The 15,282-nt window shown below is 40.6% G+C and overlaps 1 protein-coding gene across 9 annotated transcripts in view; it reads right to left on the minus strand.

Annotated features, from left to right (window-relative positions):
• Nucleotides 1-480: 480 nt before the first annotated feature.
• PTPRC (protein tyrosine phosphatase receptor type C) overlaps nucleotides 481-15,282 on the minus strand; it is a 118,877-nt gene continuing 104,075 nt past the window's right edge. For all 9 annotated transcript variants that reach the window (XM_081493090.1, XM_081493088.1, XM_081493086.1 and 6 more), the window contains 8 exons: nucleotides 14,583-14,732; nucleotides 11,310-11,400; nucleotides 9,679-9,812; nucleotides 7,963-8,097; nucleotides 6,397-6,519; nucleotides 6,000-6,178; nucleotides 4,280-4,415; nucleotides 481-1,955 (listed from right to left, as the gene is read on the minus strand). In XM_081493090.1, the coding sequence (XP_081349216.1) occupies nucleotides 1,680-1,955; nucleotides 4,280-4,415; nucleotides 6,000-6,178; nucleotides 6,397-6,519; nucleotides 7,963-8,097; nucleotides 9,679-9,812; nucleotides 11,310-11,400; nucleotides 14,583-14,732 (1,224 nt within the window). In that variant the 3' untranslated portion in view covers nucleotides 481-1,679. The remainder of the gene's footprint in view (nucleotides 1,956-4,279; nucleotides 4,416-5,999; nucleotides 6,179-6,396; nucleotides 6,520-7,962; nucleotides 8,098-9,678; nucleotides 9,813-11,309; nucleotides 11,401-14,582; nucleotides 14,733-15,282) is intronic.

Genomic DNA, 15,282 nt, shown 5'->3' on the forward strand with positions numbered 1-15,282 from the left:
CACAGTACTATAAAATAAGGTAAAGATGTCTTGCTAATTTTGTGTGTATAGTAATAAAGGAATCAGAAGGCTGAACGTAAGACAAAAGTGAGTTGAATGGAGAACATGTGAATATGCACAGTTGAGACACTAAGTTCCAACTTAGTCAAGAGAGTGAAGATGTAGAAAACCACGGCAGCTTAGAGGCAGTTTGTGACTGACGTAATAAACTGATGTAGAATTCAATAAAAAGGGTTTTGTTTGTTACCTTTTCTTGAATTTTTTTCAGATCCCAAACAATTATTAGACTCTCAGTTCAGTTCAGTTCAAGTCGCTCAGTCGTGTCCGACTCTTTGCGACCCCATGAACCGCAGCACGCCAGGCCTCCCTGTCCACCACCAACTCCCGGAGTCCACCCAAACCCATGTCCATCGAGTCAATGATGCCATCCAACCTATACATCTTTTATAAAATGAGATCTATAAAGTTGTTACACAAATGTTAATTGCAAAAGCCTATATTTTAGTACATGCTTAAATAGTTCATATATGAACATGTGACATACAATACATTATATACAAGAAAAGATAAGATTATTGTGGTTGCTGTTATCAATTCATGGCAAAAAGTAGTCTAAATATTTGAGAAATTCAAAGTAAAAGGACTTCAGTGAAAGACAAGAACAAATTTAACCATGAAAGATATGCATATGCAATATTATCTATCTCCTATCAATGTCTTATTCCATAAAAATAGGTATGTTAGGCTTCATATGGAAATATTTAGCACAAATACATTCTAATGACTCCACTTTTGTCCTAAGGATTGAATACACATTACATTTTTTTAAAGATGTTTATTGAAACTAAATTGTAGCAAACATATAGTTTTGGGTCAAAAGTATCAAGCAATGAATTTTATGTATTATACAGAGAATAATCCATGCCCCAGAACTGTAAACACCACATGAAGATAACAAGATAGGCTTTCTTGAAATTTTAAATTAGATTAAATAAGCCTGAAATATTGGACTAAATGCTAACATATGGAATGTAAGATTCCCAAATGTTAATTTAGTTAACTTTCCTGCAGTACACACTTTCTACTTTTATGTCTATTTCTGGAAGTAAAATAGGAAATTATAAGATGTATTTCAGCAGGACAAGGAGGCCATCTTGAGGTCATTCTAGAAATGTACATGTCCTTCTTACTGGCAGCACACACACAATTTATGATTAAAAAAATAGAACCCTTGAGCAAAGTTAATATTTCTAGTATAAAATACTGTCATTTTTCTTCAAAAACAACAAAACGGCAGTTTCTCAGAGCACTTAGATTTATGTGAAAGCACCCTCTCAAGGGTGTTAAACCCCGTGTCTGAAGGTTTCTGCCTCTTTCTCTTTTACACACACACACACATACACACACAAAGACACAAAGACACACACAAAGACTACAAAGAAGCTGCTTCTTGCTGGATGATAGAGATGGATAAAATTTAAAATAAGCATAAGACTGTACAAAAATGCTTCAGCAACACTGTCTTAAATATTTTTCTACAGTTGTAAAACAAAAGCTTCCCACAAACACCGGTCCACGCCCTTCATGAATCCACTGTGTACCTATTTTGCCTCTCTAGTTCTAGAAAAGTAGGAATAGCCTTGAATCCGGGGTTTGGAGCTGCCCCAAGTCTGTCTTTTCTATGCACTCTGAGTTAAAACTGGACTCGCGGGACCATTGGCGGCGTGCTCCGGCCCCTCAGCACCATCCGTGGGTTTGGCGCCTCCAGCCTCTTTGTCTCCTTCAGGAGCCTTCTCCAGGGCCTCCGGGGGGCTCGTGCAGTTAGCATCCGGCGTAGCTTTGTCCACCTCGTTATCAAATTCAACCTTATCTTCTGGATGCTTGCTTTTCTTTACTTGTCCATTCTGGGCGGGATAGGTGCTAGCAAGGACGTCATACAGGAACTGGTATTGCTCCTAGCCAAGGGAAGAAGCCAGGGATTACACAAAAGAGGTTTACGTAATTTTTTCTTTTTTTTTTTATATCGGATGAAAATGAACAAGACTTAATCATTTACTTGTGGAAGACTCTGGGAAACAGAAAACTATTCCCATGTGTTTTCATAAAAAGATGATTTTAAATGACTCCCTCTCCTTAGGATTCTAAAGGACTGACTGCAAGGCAGTCTCCAGGACTGACCTTGTAGCCCCGCCAAATCGATGCTTGGTCCCCTCTCAGGCCATATGGCGGTGTCTCGTTCCTAAGCTTTTGCAAAGGAACCCATTTTGGATGCCCATTCTCTTGGTTCATGCCTACATATCACTTAGCATCTGATCCAGAGTCTGCAGGAAGCCAGCCTGAGCCCCTCGGGTTAAGTTCTGTGCCCTCACTCATGTGCTGGTGATCTCTGTCATTTCACTCATATGCTCAGCCACTCAATCGTGTCCGACTCTCTGCGACCCCATGGACTGTAGCCTGCCAGGCTCGTCGGTCCATGGAATTTTCTAGGCAAGAATGGAGAAGAAATGGGTAGCCATGTCCTTCTCTAGGGGATCTTCCTGACCCAGAGATCAAACCCCAGGTCTCTTGCATCTCCTGCACTGGCAGGTGGACTTTTTACCGCTGCACCACCTAATAATTTCTGTGTCATTTCACTTAAACGATATTGCTTAGTATCTGTCTGCCTTTTCCTCACACTAAACAGCGAGTATCTTAATGGCAAAAGCACAGAGTAGGCACTGGGTATACTTTTAACATCAGTACATGCAAGGTCAAGGTCATGCACAAGTAAGAGCTGCCAGTGTTTGAGTGAGTGGTTAAGTCTGCACTGTGATGAGTGACTGACTCCCAGACCATCATCTGTGGTCACTACACTTAGAACACAACTTGGGTGATTAGGACAATGCTCATTCAACAGCCTCTCTGTACCCACGAAACAAAGCAGGACCCTGCGGTCCTCATCTCCCACCCCGTCCTCTGCTTGCCCTTGGTCTGTGGAAAAACCTTAGTCAAAGAAGAAGTTTAATCAGAGAAGTGAGAAACAAAGCCAAACAGTCAAAGGAGACCAAACCATAACAGTTTAGTCATTAAGCACAGTCAAGGACCTTTAGTTCCTCCTCGAGGGCTGTAGATAATACTCTGAGCCGTATCCTGTGAGCTGCCTTACGGATACTGAGACCCCCGCAAGGTGAAGTTAACTACAGGATAACCGGACTGTAGCCATGACAGAAGCTGCCACAATTCTGAGGATTGGCCTCAGAGAAACGGGAAGAAACCAACCATAGAACTGAAGACTAACTTCACTTAAAACAATCAAGACGATGTTGGTCAGACCACCGATGACCAATCTCAAGATGACTGTGAGAGCTGACCGCTGTTTCTGCATGTGGTCCCCACCCTCAGTCTACAGAAGCTGTGCCCGCTGACTGTCAGTGGGGTGGGAGAGTTGGCTTTGCACAGGCGTCCACCTCCCAGTTGCCAGCATCCAGGATAAAGCACCCTTTCCTTCCCACCAGCCCAGCCTCTTTATTGCATCTGAGTGGCGAGCAGCCAGACCCCCACACCTCTTTGGAAACTGACTTTGCAGGCCCTTTGGACAAAAGGCGAGTCTATCCCACCCCTGCACCTGAGCTGGCTTTGTGACCTGTTCAGGTAATAAAATGCAGGGGAAAGCGCATGTCAGCCCCCGGCCTGGGCCCCCAGGGGTCTTGCTCTGCCTCGAGGAACTCCGCTGCCTTTATGGGAGCATGTCTGGACCAGAAGAGACATGTGATCCACTCACCCCTGTTGCCACAGCTAAATGCCAGCCAACTGCCAGCCCAGGGGCACTCAAGGTCCCTTTGGACAAGCCGAATCCCAGTGGACACACCAGCGACAGCAGACATACTGGTCCCGGCTGGCGGAGCCTGGAGTGAGCAGCAGGACTATTCAACTGATCAGATTATTGAACTGTAATAAATGTTACCTTTCTTCAGTCTGTAAATGCCGGGGCGGTTTGTGACACAGCAACACAGATTGATACGAGATTAAAAGTGGAGGGATTGGGGGGATTCATGAGCTTTTAAAAAAAGTGTTCCTGAACCACCACCACACAACCCTGGCAAACTAGGTCTCTTATTTATACTGATAACAATCCAATGTGAACTGTTATGTAAAATGCAATTTTGAAAGAGAAGACTAGAAAAGTAAATGGCAAAGAAGTAACAGAAAGGGGAGGATGAGAGGAGGGGGAAGGCGTGGAAGGAGAGAGAAGAGGTAAAAAGGCAAAAACGCGTTACAAGCACTGACGCCGCACACTTACGAAGGTGGGGATCATTCCCGGCCGAGCTTTGCGGAGCGATTTCACAGCTTGAAACACATCTATCACTTCTTCCGTGTCAGCGCTTTCCAAGAGGTTGAACAACGCACAAAATACTCCTGTTTGCTGAGATCCATCTCTATAAAAGAAAGAAAAGATTAAAAAAATTCTACATTTTATGGAGAAAGTGATATTGGGATAAAAATCAAAAGACAGAGATAAGAATACATTCTTTGTTTCAGGTTTACTGTAATTATTTTATTCCAGTCTCTTAAGACCAGAACATTTCTGCTAAATGCATGTTTTATGCAAACTTTTTCAACCTGAGACTATAATAGTCCTTTAGTTTAAAAACTGTTTGTCTTTAGAGTTTAAAAATATACTTTCTCCTGTTTAGTGCTTTACTAATTACCATGCAATTTAATTTATGTATGAAGTTGTTAAGACACCTATCATAATGCCAATTTGACAGATGAAAATACTGAAATTTAGGGAAGATAAAGGCATGGCTAGAAACTGATGAAACCAGAAAAACTGGGCCTGATATACTGTAAATTACGAAATCAGGTGCTTTCTCTCCTCTCTTCTGCCTCTCTAGCGCTTTTTTTTTTTCACAAATGTTAACAATTCTACACCAATGGAAAAAGGATACCTCGTGAAATTATTCATTAAGAAGAGGGCAGCCAAATTACTTATCAAACTGTGAGAGGCATGTTACATTATAAAAAAATTCAATTTAAAATACTATTATTGGAAGAATTTTGTTGTAAATAACCAAGGAATGTACAGTAGGTATTCAGTTGTTCCCTAAGAAACACATAGTTTTAAATACTAAACTTTCCTTCTTTAGTTTTCTTTCCATGTAACTTGTACCTTTGAAAACTCAAATAAATGCCAAAAAGTAATATTTGTTTAAGGGCTTGGTTGTAGTGTAAGCAATTCTAAGAATAATAATGAGGCTTTCTCAGAAAGCCTCATTTCTTTTAAGCACTTCTCTAGATTTACATTTCTCATCTTACCTTAATATATTAATTTCTAATTTACTGTAACATTTCATGTAAATATTTTATATCTTATATTCTTCTTTCAATACCTCTTATTTAAGGTGGAGATTTATCATAGATGAAAGTTAGGGGTCTGCATAACATAAATTGAAAAAAAATCAAGTATTATTATGCGTATTATTAAAATCTTTGCTTTTGGGGGTCTGTTTAGGGAGTCAGGTGATGGGTTTCAAGTCAACGTTGCTAAGCATGAGATTTCAGTTAATAAATAACTTAAAGATATGTTTATTGGAGGCAAAACATTCAGTCCTCTGGATTCTACTGACAACTAATAGAGTGGCTCAATGCACTTATAAAGGCAGAAATAAAATGTAACATCTGTCCATCCATCTGTCCGCGCATGCTTCCATTCATGCATTCATTCAGGACAGGTGACATTCTGGGTTCAGCATTAGGCACCGAGTCAGGGGTTACATACCACTGATATTAAGGGGCTCATAATCTAATATTACTGCACTAAAATATCATTATTTCTACTGCATTTCCATAATAGTTACACTGCTGGAACACATGGGAGAGAGTGACTGACTCCCTAAGAGGCTTCCACTGCAGTTATGCATTTTTAACTATTAGGAGAAATTACATTTAACGGGAGGTGTGAGCCAAGAGGTCAAGCAGGATGCTGGTTTTTAGAACATAGCCCATGAAACCCCACCGACCTGCAGTGGACGAGAAGAGGCACATTTCTGTGACACTTATTCCCTTCGGCAGAATTCTTCTTAGGAAGTTTTTGTTTGAGATTCTGGATCATCAAGACCAAGTCTTTGGGTTCTGCGGGCGGCTCTTCCCCATTCCAGTTGTTAAATTGGTACTGGTACACCATTCGTGGATCTTTCCTCTAAAACCAGAGGAGGGACCATGAATTCGAGGGAGAAACTCAGCCCATTCGGTAAGTTGATTGTTACTTTTCCCTCCCAGTTACTTACATTTAGATCATTTCAAGAGCTCATCCTGAAAACATTACATAGAGAGTTGCTTTGCTCTCACAGAGCAATGCATCTTAGTTTTTCAACCAGATCAATTACACCAAAGACACTCCTGAAACTGAGTGCATACCTTGGAATGTCTCAGTTCAAATGCACGGACGGTATACGCTGAAGATTTGTTGGTGTCCTTCATGTGAACTTCCACATCTCCGTATGTCTGCTTTCCTTCCTCCCAGTACTGAGCACAGGCTTCCTAGGTGAAAATGAACGCGATTCAGCATCACCTGCCCAAGGGCTCTGTCCGCTTGTCAACAGACTCAGAGAGCCGCCTCTCTCATCTCAGCTCTGACTCTCCTCCTCCTCTCTCTTCTTCACTCTGCTCTGTTAAATGTGAAATGACTGACTGTGCTGTCAAACTGAGTCCTCCTCATAAAAATCTAACACCTGTTGGAAGCATGCTGGACATCCATCCGACAGATACGTGGGGCTGCCTTGGGCAAGCCAAGGGAACCCAGGGAAAGCCGAGGTGCCCAGCACACCACAAGCATGGCTCTGTCACCCCAGGCTAGGTCTCAGCTCTGCTTTTCCCATCTTTCCATGCCCTCACCACCACCATTTCAAAAAGGGTGGCCGGGGCTGATGTTGTCATGACCCCTCCAAGAACTTAGGTCTCCCTGTCCCTCCAGGGGTCCAGGGGGGAAGAGACTGCACCTTTAGAAGCTTCGTCTCTATCTCGTCTGTGTCAGCTGACTATCTTAGGAAAGGGTCAGGTTGACAAACAGCTGGATCACTGAAGTACTTGCTCCTTCCTCAAATGATTCTCCACTAACTACAGACCCACAGTTGCTGACCCTGATAGGCATTCCTGTCCAAAGTCCTGTTCCATTCCCTGGCTTTCCCAATTTAGATGAAGGAAAAGATTACTTAACTTCCATGCCTTAAAGGGAAAGAAAAGAAAAAAGCATAAAATAGCTAGTGGGGAGCTGCTGTATAATACAGGGAGCTCAGCTTGGTGCTCTGTGATGACCGAGAGGGGTGACGGCGGGTGGGGACGGAGGCTCGAGAAGAGGGTATATGTATCCTACTGCATACTTCCCTGGTGACTCAGACACTAAAGAATCCGCCTGCAATGAGGGAGACCTGGGTTTGATCCTTGGGTCGAGAAGATCCCCTGGAGAAGGGAATGGCTACCCACTCCAGTATTCTTGCCTGGGAAATCCATGGACAGGAGACTGGTGGGCTACAGTCCATGGGGTTGCAAAGAGTCGGACACTTTCACTGCATGCTGGAATGCATTTTTAAGTTTCACTTGATGCACGTCCTACAAACAAATTGTACCTTCTTTTTACCCCCCGTCTCTGCTATACAGTAGGTTCTCACCAGCCCCTGCTTATGTGGTCTGCTGTGTTTAGCAGAGGGAGGCTCGGGGTTGCTGTGCATTAGACAATCAGTCTGTGAACAGTGGGCAGAGCTGGTGGGGGCTGGGGGAGGCAAATAGGAGGAAAGGTCAGAACCCAGGTGAAAACTCTGGAGGCCAGTGCTTGGATGGAAAATGGGGAGAATGAACGAATGGAACCGTGTGACGGCGGATCAAAGGGACTGGGATACAGAGATCCATCCAGTAAGCGATCCAAGAAAGAAGGGTCAGATTTTATGACAGGAAGACTTGAAAGAAGAGATTCTCAAAAGCACAAACCTGGTCTCCACTCTGCAGTTCCGTCAGCATGACGATCACCTTGACTTTTCTCTGGAAGACCATCTGCCAGAAGTCACCAATGGTCTCTTTCAGGGGCCCCTGAGCTGCAATCATCACTTCAGGTTTCCAGTAACTCTTTAAACAAAGAAAAATTGAGACCCAGTTACTGCTACTGATGAGGGAATAGTGTATTCTTAAAACAACCGCGTGGAAAGAATCACTTAATTTGATGTCAGCGCTGCCACCTAAAAATATTAAGATTCTTAGGTCCCATCTTGTGATGAACCGTAATGGAAAAGAATATAATAAAGAATGTATATATATATATATATATATATATATATAATTGAATCACTTTGCTGTACAGCAGAAATGAACACAACATTGTAAAGCAACTTCAGTTTTTTAAAAAAGTGACAGATTCTTAGGTCCAAAAAACAATGTGATGTCTCTATAAAAGATATTAATTAATGATAATCCTTGGCTACTAATGTAAAATCAAGTTTAAAAGATATTATTTTAGAAAACTAACAAATGTTTCCTTCCAAAAATATGATTTTTTCCTTTGAAAAGCTTAATGTGATGATTTTTTAAAAAGCACAATCATTTCAAAATTGTCTTCATCATGTTTCTAATTTATGTTTATATATTCTTCTGCTAGGGACCCCTGGTAGCTCAGCTGGTAAAGAATCTGCCTGCCTGCAGTGCAGGAGACTTCAGGGTTGGGATTCCTGGGTTGGGAAGATCCCCCGGAGAAGGGATAGGCTACCCACTCCAGGATTCTTGGGCTTCCTGGTAGCTCAGAATCAGCCCACAATGCAGGAAACCTAGGTTCAATCCCTGGGTTGGGAAGAAGCCTTGGAGGAGGGTATGGCAACCCATTCCAGTATTCTAGCCTGGGGAATCCACATGGACAGAGGAACCTGGCAGGCTGCAGTCCACGGGGTAGCAAAGAGACAGACACGACTGAGTGACTAAGCTCAGACAGCATTCTTCTGCTATCTTATAACTAATATTCTATGAATATGTATTTTAAGAAAATTGGGAAAAGAAATAAACTCAGCTTAGTGAATATGAAAAAAGTATTTACTGAATCACTTCAAGTTCCTCGCTTGAATTCTCAGTATACTAAAAAAAAAATGGTTTATGACACAGACTCACTTAAATATTCAGAAAATCTGAATGAAAAGTTTTTAACTATACAAATAAGCAAACTTGGATCTGCTTACAATATGGGTATCTGAGTATATATGAACATATTCAAATATTTGCTTTTGCTTAAATTTCATTATTTTTCAAATTATAGTCATATTTGTCATAAACTATAACTAATAGTATTGTTTTGCATCAATCATTAGGTTTTAACATATAAGTATTGCAATAAGTTAAGATATAGTATTAAAAATGGAATACATAGATATGGTCAAGCTTATTTTACAAAATTAGGCACCGAGTCAGGGGTTACATACCACTGATATTAAGGGGCTCATAATCTAATATTACTGCACTAAAATATCATTATTTCAATGAATTCATAGATATTCATAGACAGTCATAGACATTCATTCAATATCTATGTAATCATATTCATTCATAAATTCAATGAATACATAGATATGGTCAAGCTTATTTTACAAAATCACTTAGTGCACGGCCATAAGAACATGTGCATATTTTTTAGAGGTGGACCTGGGTTTGGGAATGGTGAGGACTTACCATGACAAAGGAAGCATTGATGTATCTGCTCATCTCCTCCGAGTCGCTGTCATCATCAGAGGACTCATCGGAGTCCTGCTCACTCTCCTTGCTCATTTCCAGCTCATGTTTCAGCGCCACTCTGTTAAAGTCATCTGTGCAAAATAAAAATAAAATTTAAATTTGATTTAAAAAATAAATAAATATCTGCTTGACCATCACGTGGAAACTAGAAAGTCATTTAGAAGTGACAGATTGCATTATGTATACTTATTGATCTACATGGAATGAAATCATGTTCCATTCTCATCGATTAACAAATTATTTTTTAAAATTCTAATAGAAAGGTGATTGATCCCAAGAAAGTCCCAGGAAAAAACATAAGACATAACTCTATGTCATAATGTTCCATATGATTATTCAGTATTTGATACATATACTTTAATTTTCCATGAAATAGCATCAGTCTGATGGATAAAATTTTAAAAATATATCTGTAAGTTAATAAAATACATACCTAAGGTAAAACCTAATTTTTCAATTATATCTTGTTAACCGTAAATTAGTAATCTTAATTAAATGAGTATCTCGTATAAATAATTATTTCATCAAGGAAAGTATTTAGTCCATAATTTCTCGCTGTTACTCAATTTCTTTAATTTAGAATAGCCTGATCAAAGGACCTGATTGCCTGATCAAAGGACCTGATTAGTTATATCACCATCAATTCCATATTTTAAACTGTATTCATAAGGATCTCTTCAGAAATTAACTAGGTCAACCACGCACTGGTCCAATTTATTGGGTTGTCTATCTTAGGTTATATATTCTCCATGTTAGTTTTAGTGTATGAATATTTATTTAGCAACTGAATAAAATTATAGTTGTATAGGTATGGTCCTATCAATATACTTAAATAGCAAAAGATGCATATTTTGATCTGTTAAATGTGATGATCAATAGTTTATGGCATATTTCCTGCCTACTTTTAACCTCCCCGATGTAAAGATGGGATAAACAGAAAACATAAATGGCACAAAAGGATGTAATTTCGCTACTTGGCAATTACCCTGGAGTAAATAACTGCAATAAACTAAAGAAGAGAGAAAACCTATAAAGAGAACTTGGCCTTTCCCCAGCTTAAGAGGTTATATCTTTCTGAAAACTCATTTCTGAATTAACTGATAAAAAGAAAACGCTGAATACAGTCTGTCCTCCAAAGTCCATTGTAAATGTTTGGAGTTCAGTGTATTTGCTACAACTAAAATTTAAATAACCTATAACTATTCTCTCCTGTCAGGCAAATGTTGAAAAGTTGCTTCCCAAAGGTTTGCGTGTGTGTCTCACATTAAACAAATTCAAAGAACTTCCGGAGAAGGCAATGGCATCCCACTCCAGTACTCTTGCCTGGAAAATCCCATGGATGGAGGAGCCTGGTAGGCTACAGTCCATGGGATCGCTAAGAGTCAGATACGACTGAGCGACTTCACTTTCACTTTTCCCTTTCATGCACTGGAGAAGCAAATGGCAACCCACTCCAGTGTTCTTCCCTGGAGAATCCCAGGGACACTGGAGCCTGGTGGGCTGCCGTCTATGGGGTCGCACAGAGTCGGATTTCACTATGATACAAAAGATAAAAATAAACTGCATACATGGAATGATGTTAGAATTCCTGTTTTTACTCTTATTTTCTTCTTGGTTCCCAATATGCTGTGTTCTCCAGCTCCTATAAGAAGGAAGTCTCTGAAGGAAAGAAATAGAAAGGAAACACCTTTTAAAATGTAATCACTAGTTTAGTTTATTATTGTAGCATAAGATGTTCTCTAAAGAAAAGAATTTCATTAAGTTTTGTGAAATTTGCATACATTCTCCAAGGTCCCAGTTTTTAAGTTTGTCCCTCATCTTTTATTTTTTAACTATTCAGGTCTTAAGTACACAATTATATAACAGAATATGTTTCCCAGTGAAGAGGTGCTAGATAGTAAAAACGTATGGCTTGTTCTTTTATAAGTTAAAAGCACTGTACAGATATTGGCCATTCTCCATATGGCAAAAACAATGTTAAATTATTTTAAATGACCCAAAATCAATTCTCCTCCAGGATAAAGTGTGCACAGATGACTTGGCTCATGCTTTGCATAATCAACACTTCATTTCTTTAAGCCCTCCGGACTCTTCCCCTCTCCCTCCTGGTAGCTAATCAGTTGGCAAGAGCTATCCGATCTCCGGGTGAAGCTCTCAAATCCTTCTGCGATTCTCTCCTCCTGCTTAGGACAACCACTTTCATTTCTCACTTGAAAACATCAGCAGTCTCTTCACCGACCTCTTTACCTTCAATTTCACTTGCTATAGTCCTTCTAGAACACAAAGGGCATGTTCCGCTCAGGTTTCTGGCAGCTTCCCGTCCTTGTCAGGAAGGACCACATCTGCACAGAGCAGGAAGCCCCTCAGGAGGCGGCCCTGACTGTCTCTGCAGCCTCACCTCCTGCAGGGCCCTCTGCACTGAAGCCAAACCAACTCCTCCACCTTCGGAGGGGGCCAAGCTGTCCTTTAATTCTCAGGAGACTCGCAGGGGTGTTTTCTGCCTGGACTACCCTTGTCCCTTTCTGTCACTCTGCTGACTTCTACTTGCCCTTTAGATATCCGTTCAAAGGTCAGTTTCTACTGGAAGATCCCCCTGCCTGCAGTCTTTCCTGCCTACTAAATAAACAAATATCTGTCAAGTGGATAAACAGCCTAAACTGAGGGAGCTCAACATGAACAGTTGAGGACCATTATACACACAGGTATACACACTCAGTTACACAGTTATACACACTCAGTGGAAAAGACCCTGATGATGGGAAAGATTGAAGGCAGGAGGAGAAGGGGACGACAGAGGATGAGATGGCTGGCTGGCATCACCGACTCGATGGACATGAGTTTGGTAAAGGACAGAGAAGCATGGTGTGCTACAGTCCATGGAGTTACAAAGATCCGGACATGACTGAGAGACTGAACAACAACAATATAGATATATGTGTGCATGTATATATATTATGAACACATTCAGAAAATCTATGGTGCCTTCTTTCAAACTCAATACAGCATTTTGTTCCAAACCACACTCATGTCTTCACCTCCTATAATGTTCCTCCAATCTTCAGCCATCCACAGTCTCCAGTCCACTTTTGTAGATAGGTTTCATTTCAAAAATTGCATCACTTTAAAAGTTATGATTTCCACCATACCTGCTATGTAAAATTACTCCTATTCTTCCTAGCCATTTATTCTAGCACCTCCAATTCAGTAATCTGCAATCCTATCAAAACCTTTAACATACTGTTTTTATGATTTTCTCATTGCACTGCATGTCTTTCTGTGGCTCATATGCTTTTTACTGACCACCTTAATTTTATTGACTTGCAAGCACTCTTAGCTCCTTCACTTCCCAACTTTCAATTTGTCACTTTAAAATATCCTAGATGTGCTTAACCCAACTGCACACAGCCTATAACCTCAATGTTACTGCAGGAAGCAAAAACAAAAGACCAACTGACTAACTCTCTTGGAAAATTCATGACCATAAATTTCGAAAGATCCAACAGTAATTTCTGGCCACCCCACCCCCTTCACCTGGGAGACTGCTTTCCTTCTTTGATAGAACTATGTCATGTCATTTTCTCTTTCTTGAGCATGAACTCTTCTTTGCTACTCACTTCTGCCCCACCCCCAAACTCTCAACCAATGATCTTACTTCATATGCTCTTAAGAAAGACAAGGCAATTAGACATGAACTGTCTCAATATCCCATCACTAATCCACCAGCCAACCTCCATCTCTACCCTTATTTTCTGTCTCCCTTTCTGCTTAGCTGGAATAATTTCACTGTTTCTATCAGAGCTGTGGTTACGACCTGTATGGATCACACTCACCACCCACCTCCACATGCAAATCACTTTGCCTCTTGTGATTAGAAGCACAGGCCCAATCATATTTGCTCAGTCAAAGAATTCACCCTTTCTTTTAGTGACTTTACATATGAACTTTTAGATTAAATGTATAAGTATTTCAAACAGTGTCTGTGAATACGGAGTATAGCAGAGTTAGTGAATTAAATGCAGTGGAAAGAGCAAGAATAAGAAAACACCCCTTACTGGAGACCATGCTGGTAGTCTGCTGGTTTCCCATCATAGTACAGTCTTCAGGTTGGATCATGTACTTGGTGACTATCTCAAGTCCCACCCCTACGCCCACCCCAGCCCCACTCTGATCCAAAACACTAAATGACTGTGCATCTGATAAAAGCACATTCCTGGTCTTGTTGTAAAAACCTCTGAATTGACCAGTTTGGTAATTCACACAAAGATTCGAAAAAATGAAAATCACAGGTGAAAGAAAAAAACTAACAAAACCTTTGTGACAACTGAACAATTTGGAGACAGCTATACCAACTCTCTGAAATCATAGTGAGCCACATTCTAGGTTAGTTTTCAAAGTGATCGCCTAATAAATAGGTTAGGACACACATATTTATCCTTTAGTTTCTACCAGCTCCAGCCAGTTCTCGTTCCTAAGTCATCATAAACTCCTATAATTATTTCCTTTACAAACCAAAACCAGATGTAGTTGTTAAAAGTGAGACGCTACACTGCCTTTGGCGGGCCAATTTTGTGGCTATATACTATTATTTTGACACTTTATTTTATACCAGGTTAACGAGGAATGGTTAAAATGTTGGCCACAGAGTCAGGTTTCTAGATTTAAACAAGTTTCCTACGTAATAGTTTTGTGCTTTCAGGCATTTCTCTTAAACTCTCTGCATCTAGTTCCCTCATCTGTGCTCATTTTATGGCAAAGCCCGAATTCAAGAGCCAGGCCAAGAGCACAGGACACCCTGGGAAACAGACAGAGGCTCAGGTGACTGCTGTTAGCGCTGTTGGTACCTGGAACTCAGCCTCCAGCGGGGAAGGCTCACTGGGCGGGTCTCTTTTCTTCATGTTAGACAGGTATGGATGTAACTCAGACAAGCTCACTTCTGTCTCCCCAAACTGATTGTACTCCACCAAGGCCTGGTGAATCAAGATGTACTGTGCCTGTCAGTTCAAGGAAGGATAGAGACAGTTAATTTATCATTTACAGTCCTATGAATCACATTTAAATAAAGTACACATTCCCCAAATTTGGTTCATCTGGAGACAATGTATGGAAGAGAACACTGGTATCTGCCACATTTAAATAATCTGGAAGTTGGCACTCTTAGTTCTCCGGGAAATGAGTAAATTCCATCTCAGATTATTTTGCCAGGAAAAAAAAAAACAGCTTCACAAATAGATTAGGCATCTATAATGTAGGTTATAGCTTCTATTCCATTCTTAATGTTAAAAAACGCTATCTGTTACTTCCTCCCGGGACTAGTATTGAGTCAGTATGTTAAATTACTAAGATATAAAAGTATAAAGTTCCACACTGTATCTGAGAGGAACAAAAAGCAAGTTGATATTCCATAGAACACGTTAAGAAAAAGTTTCCTAGCACCTTTTAAGATAGAGATTATACGAAAGAATCTGCCTGATTTGTGGGAGACCCAGGTTCAATCCCTGGGTTGGGTAGATCCTGCGGAGAAGGGAATGGCTATCCACTCCA

Source organism: Giraffa tippelskirchi, chromosome 5, assembly GCF_054371585.1.
Source record: "Giraffa tippelskirchi isolate mGirTip1 chromosome 5, T2T-mGirTip1v1.2.pri, whole genome shotgun sequence".
In the NCBI taxonomy this organism is placed as follows: domain Eukaryota; kingdom Metazoa; phylum Chordata; class Mammalia; order Artiodactyla; family Giraffidae; genus Giraffa; species Giraffa tippelskirchi.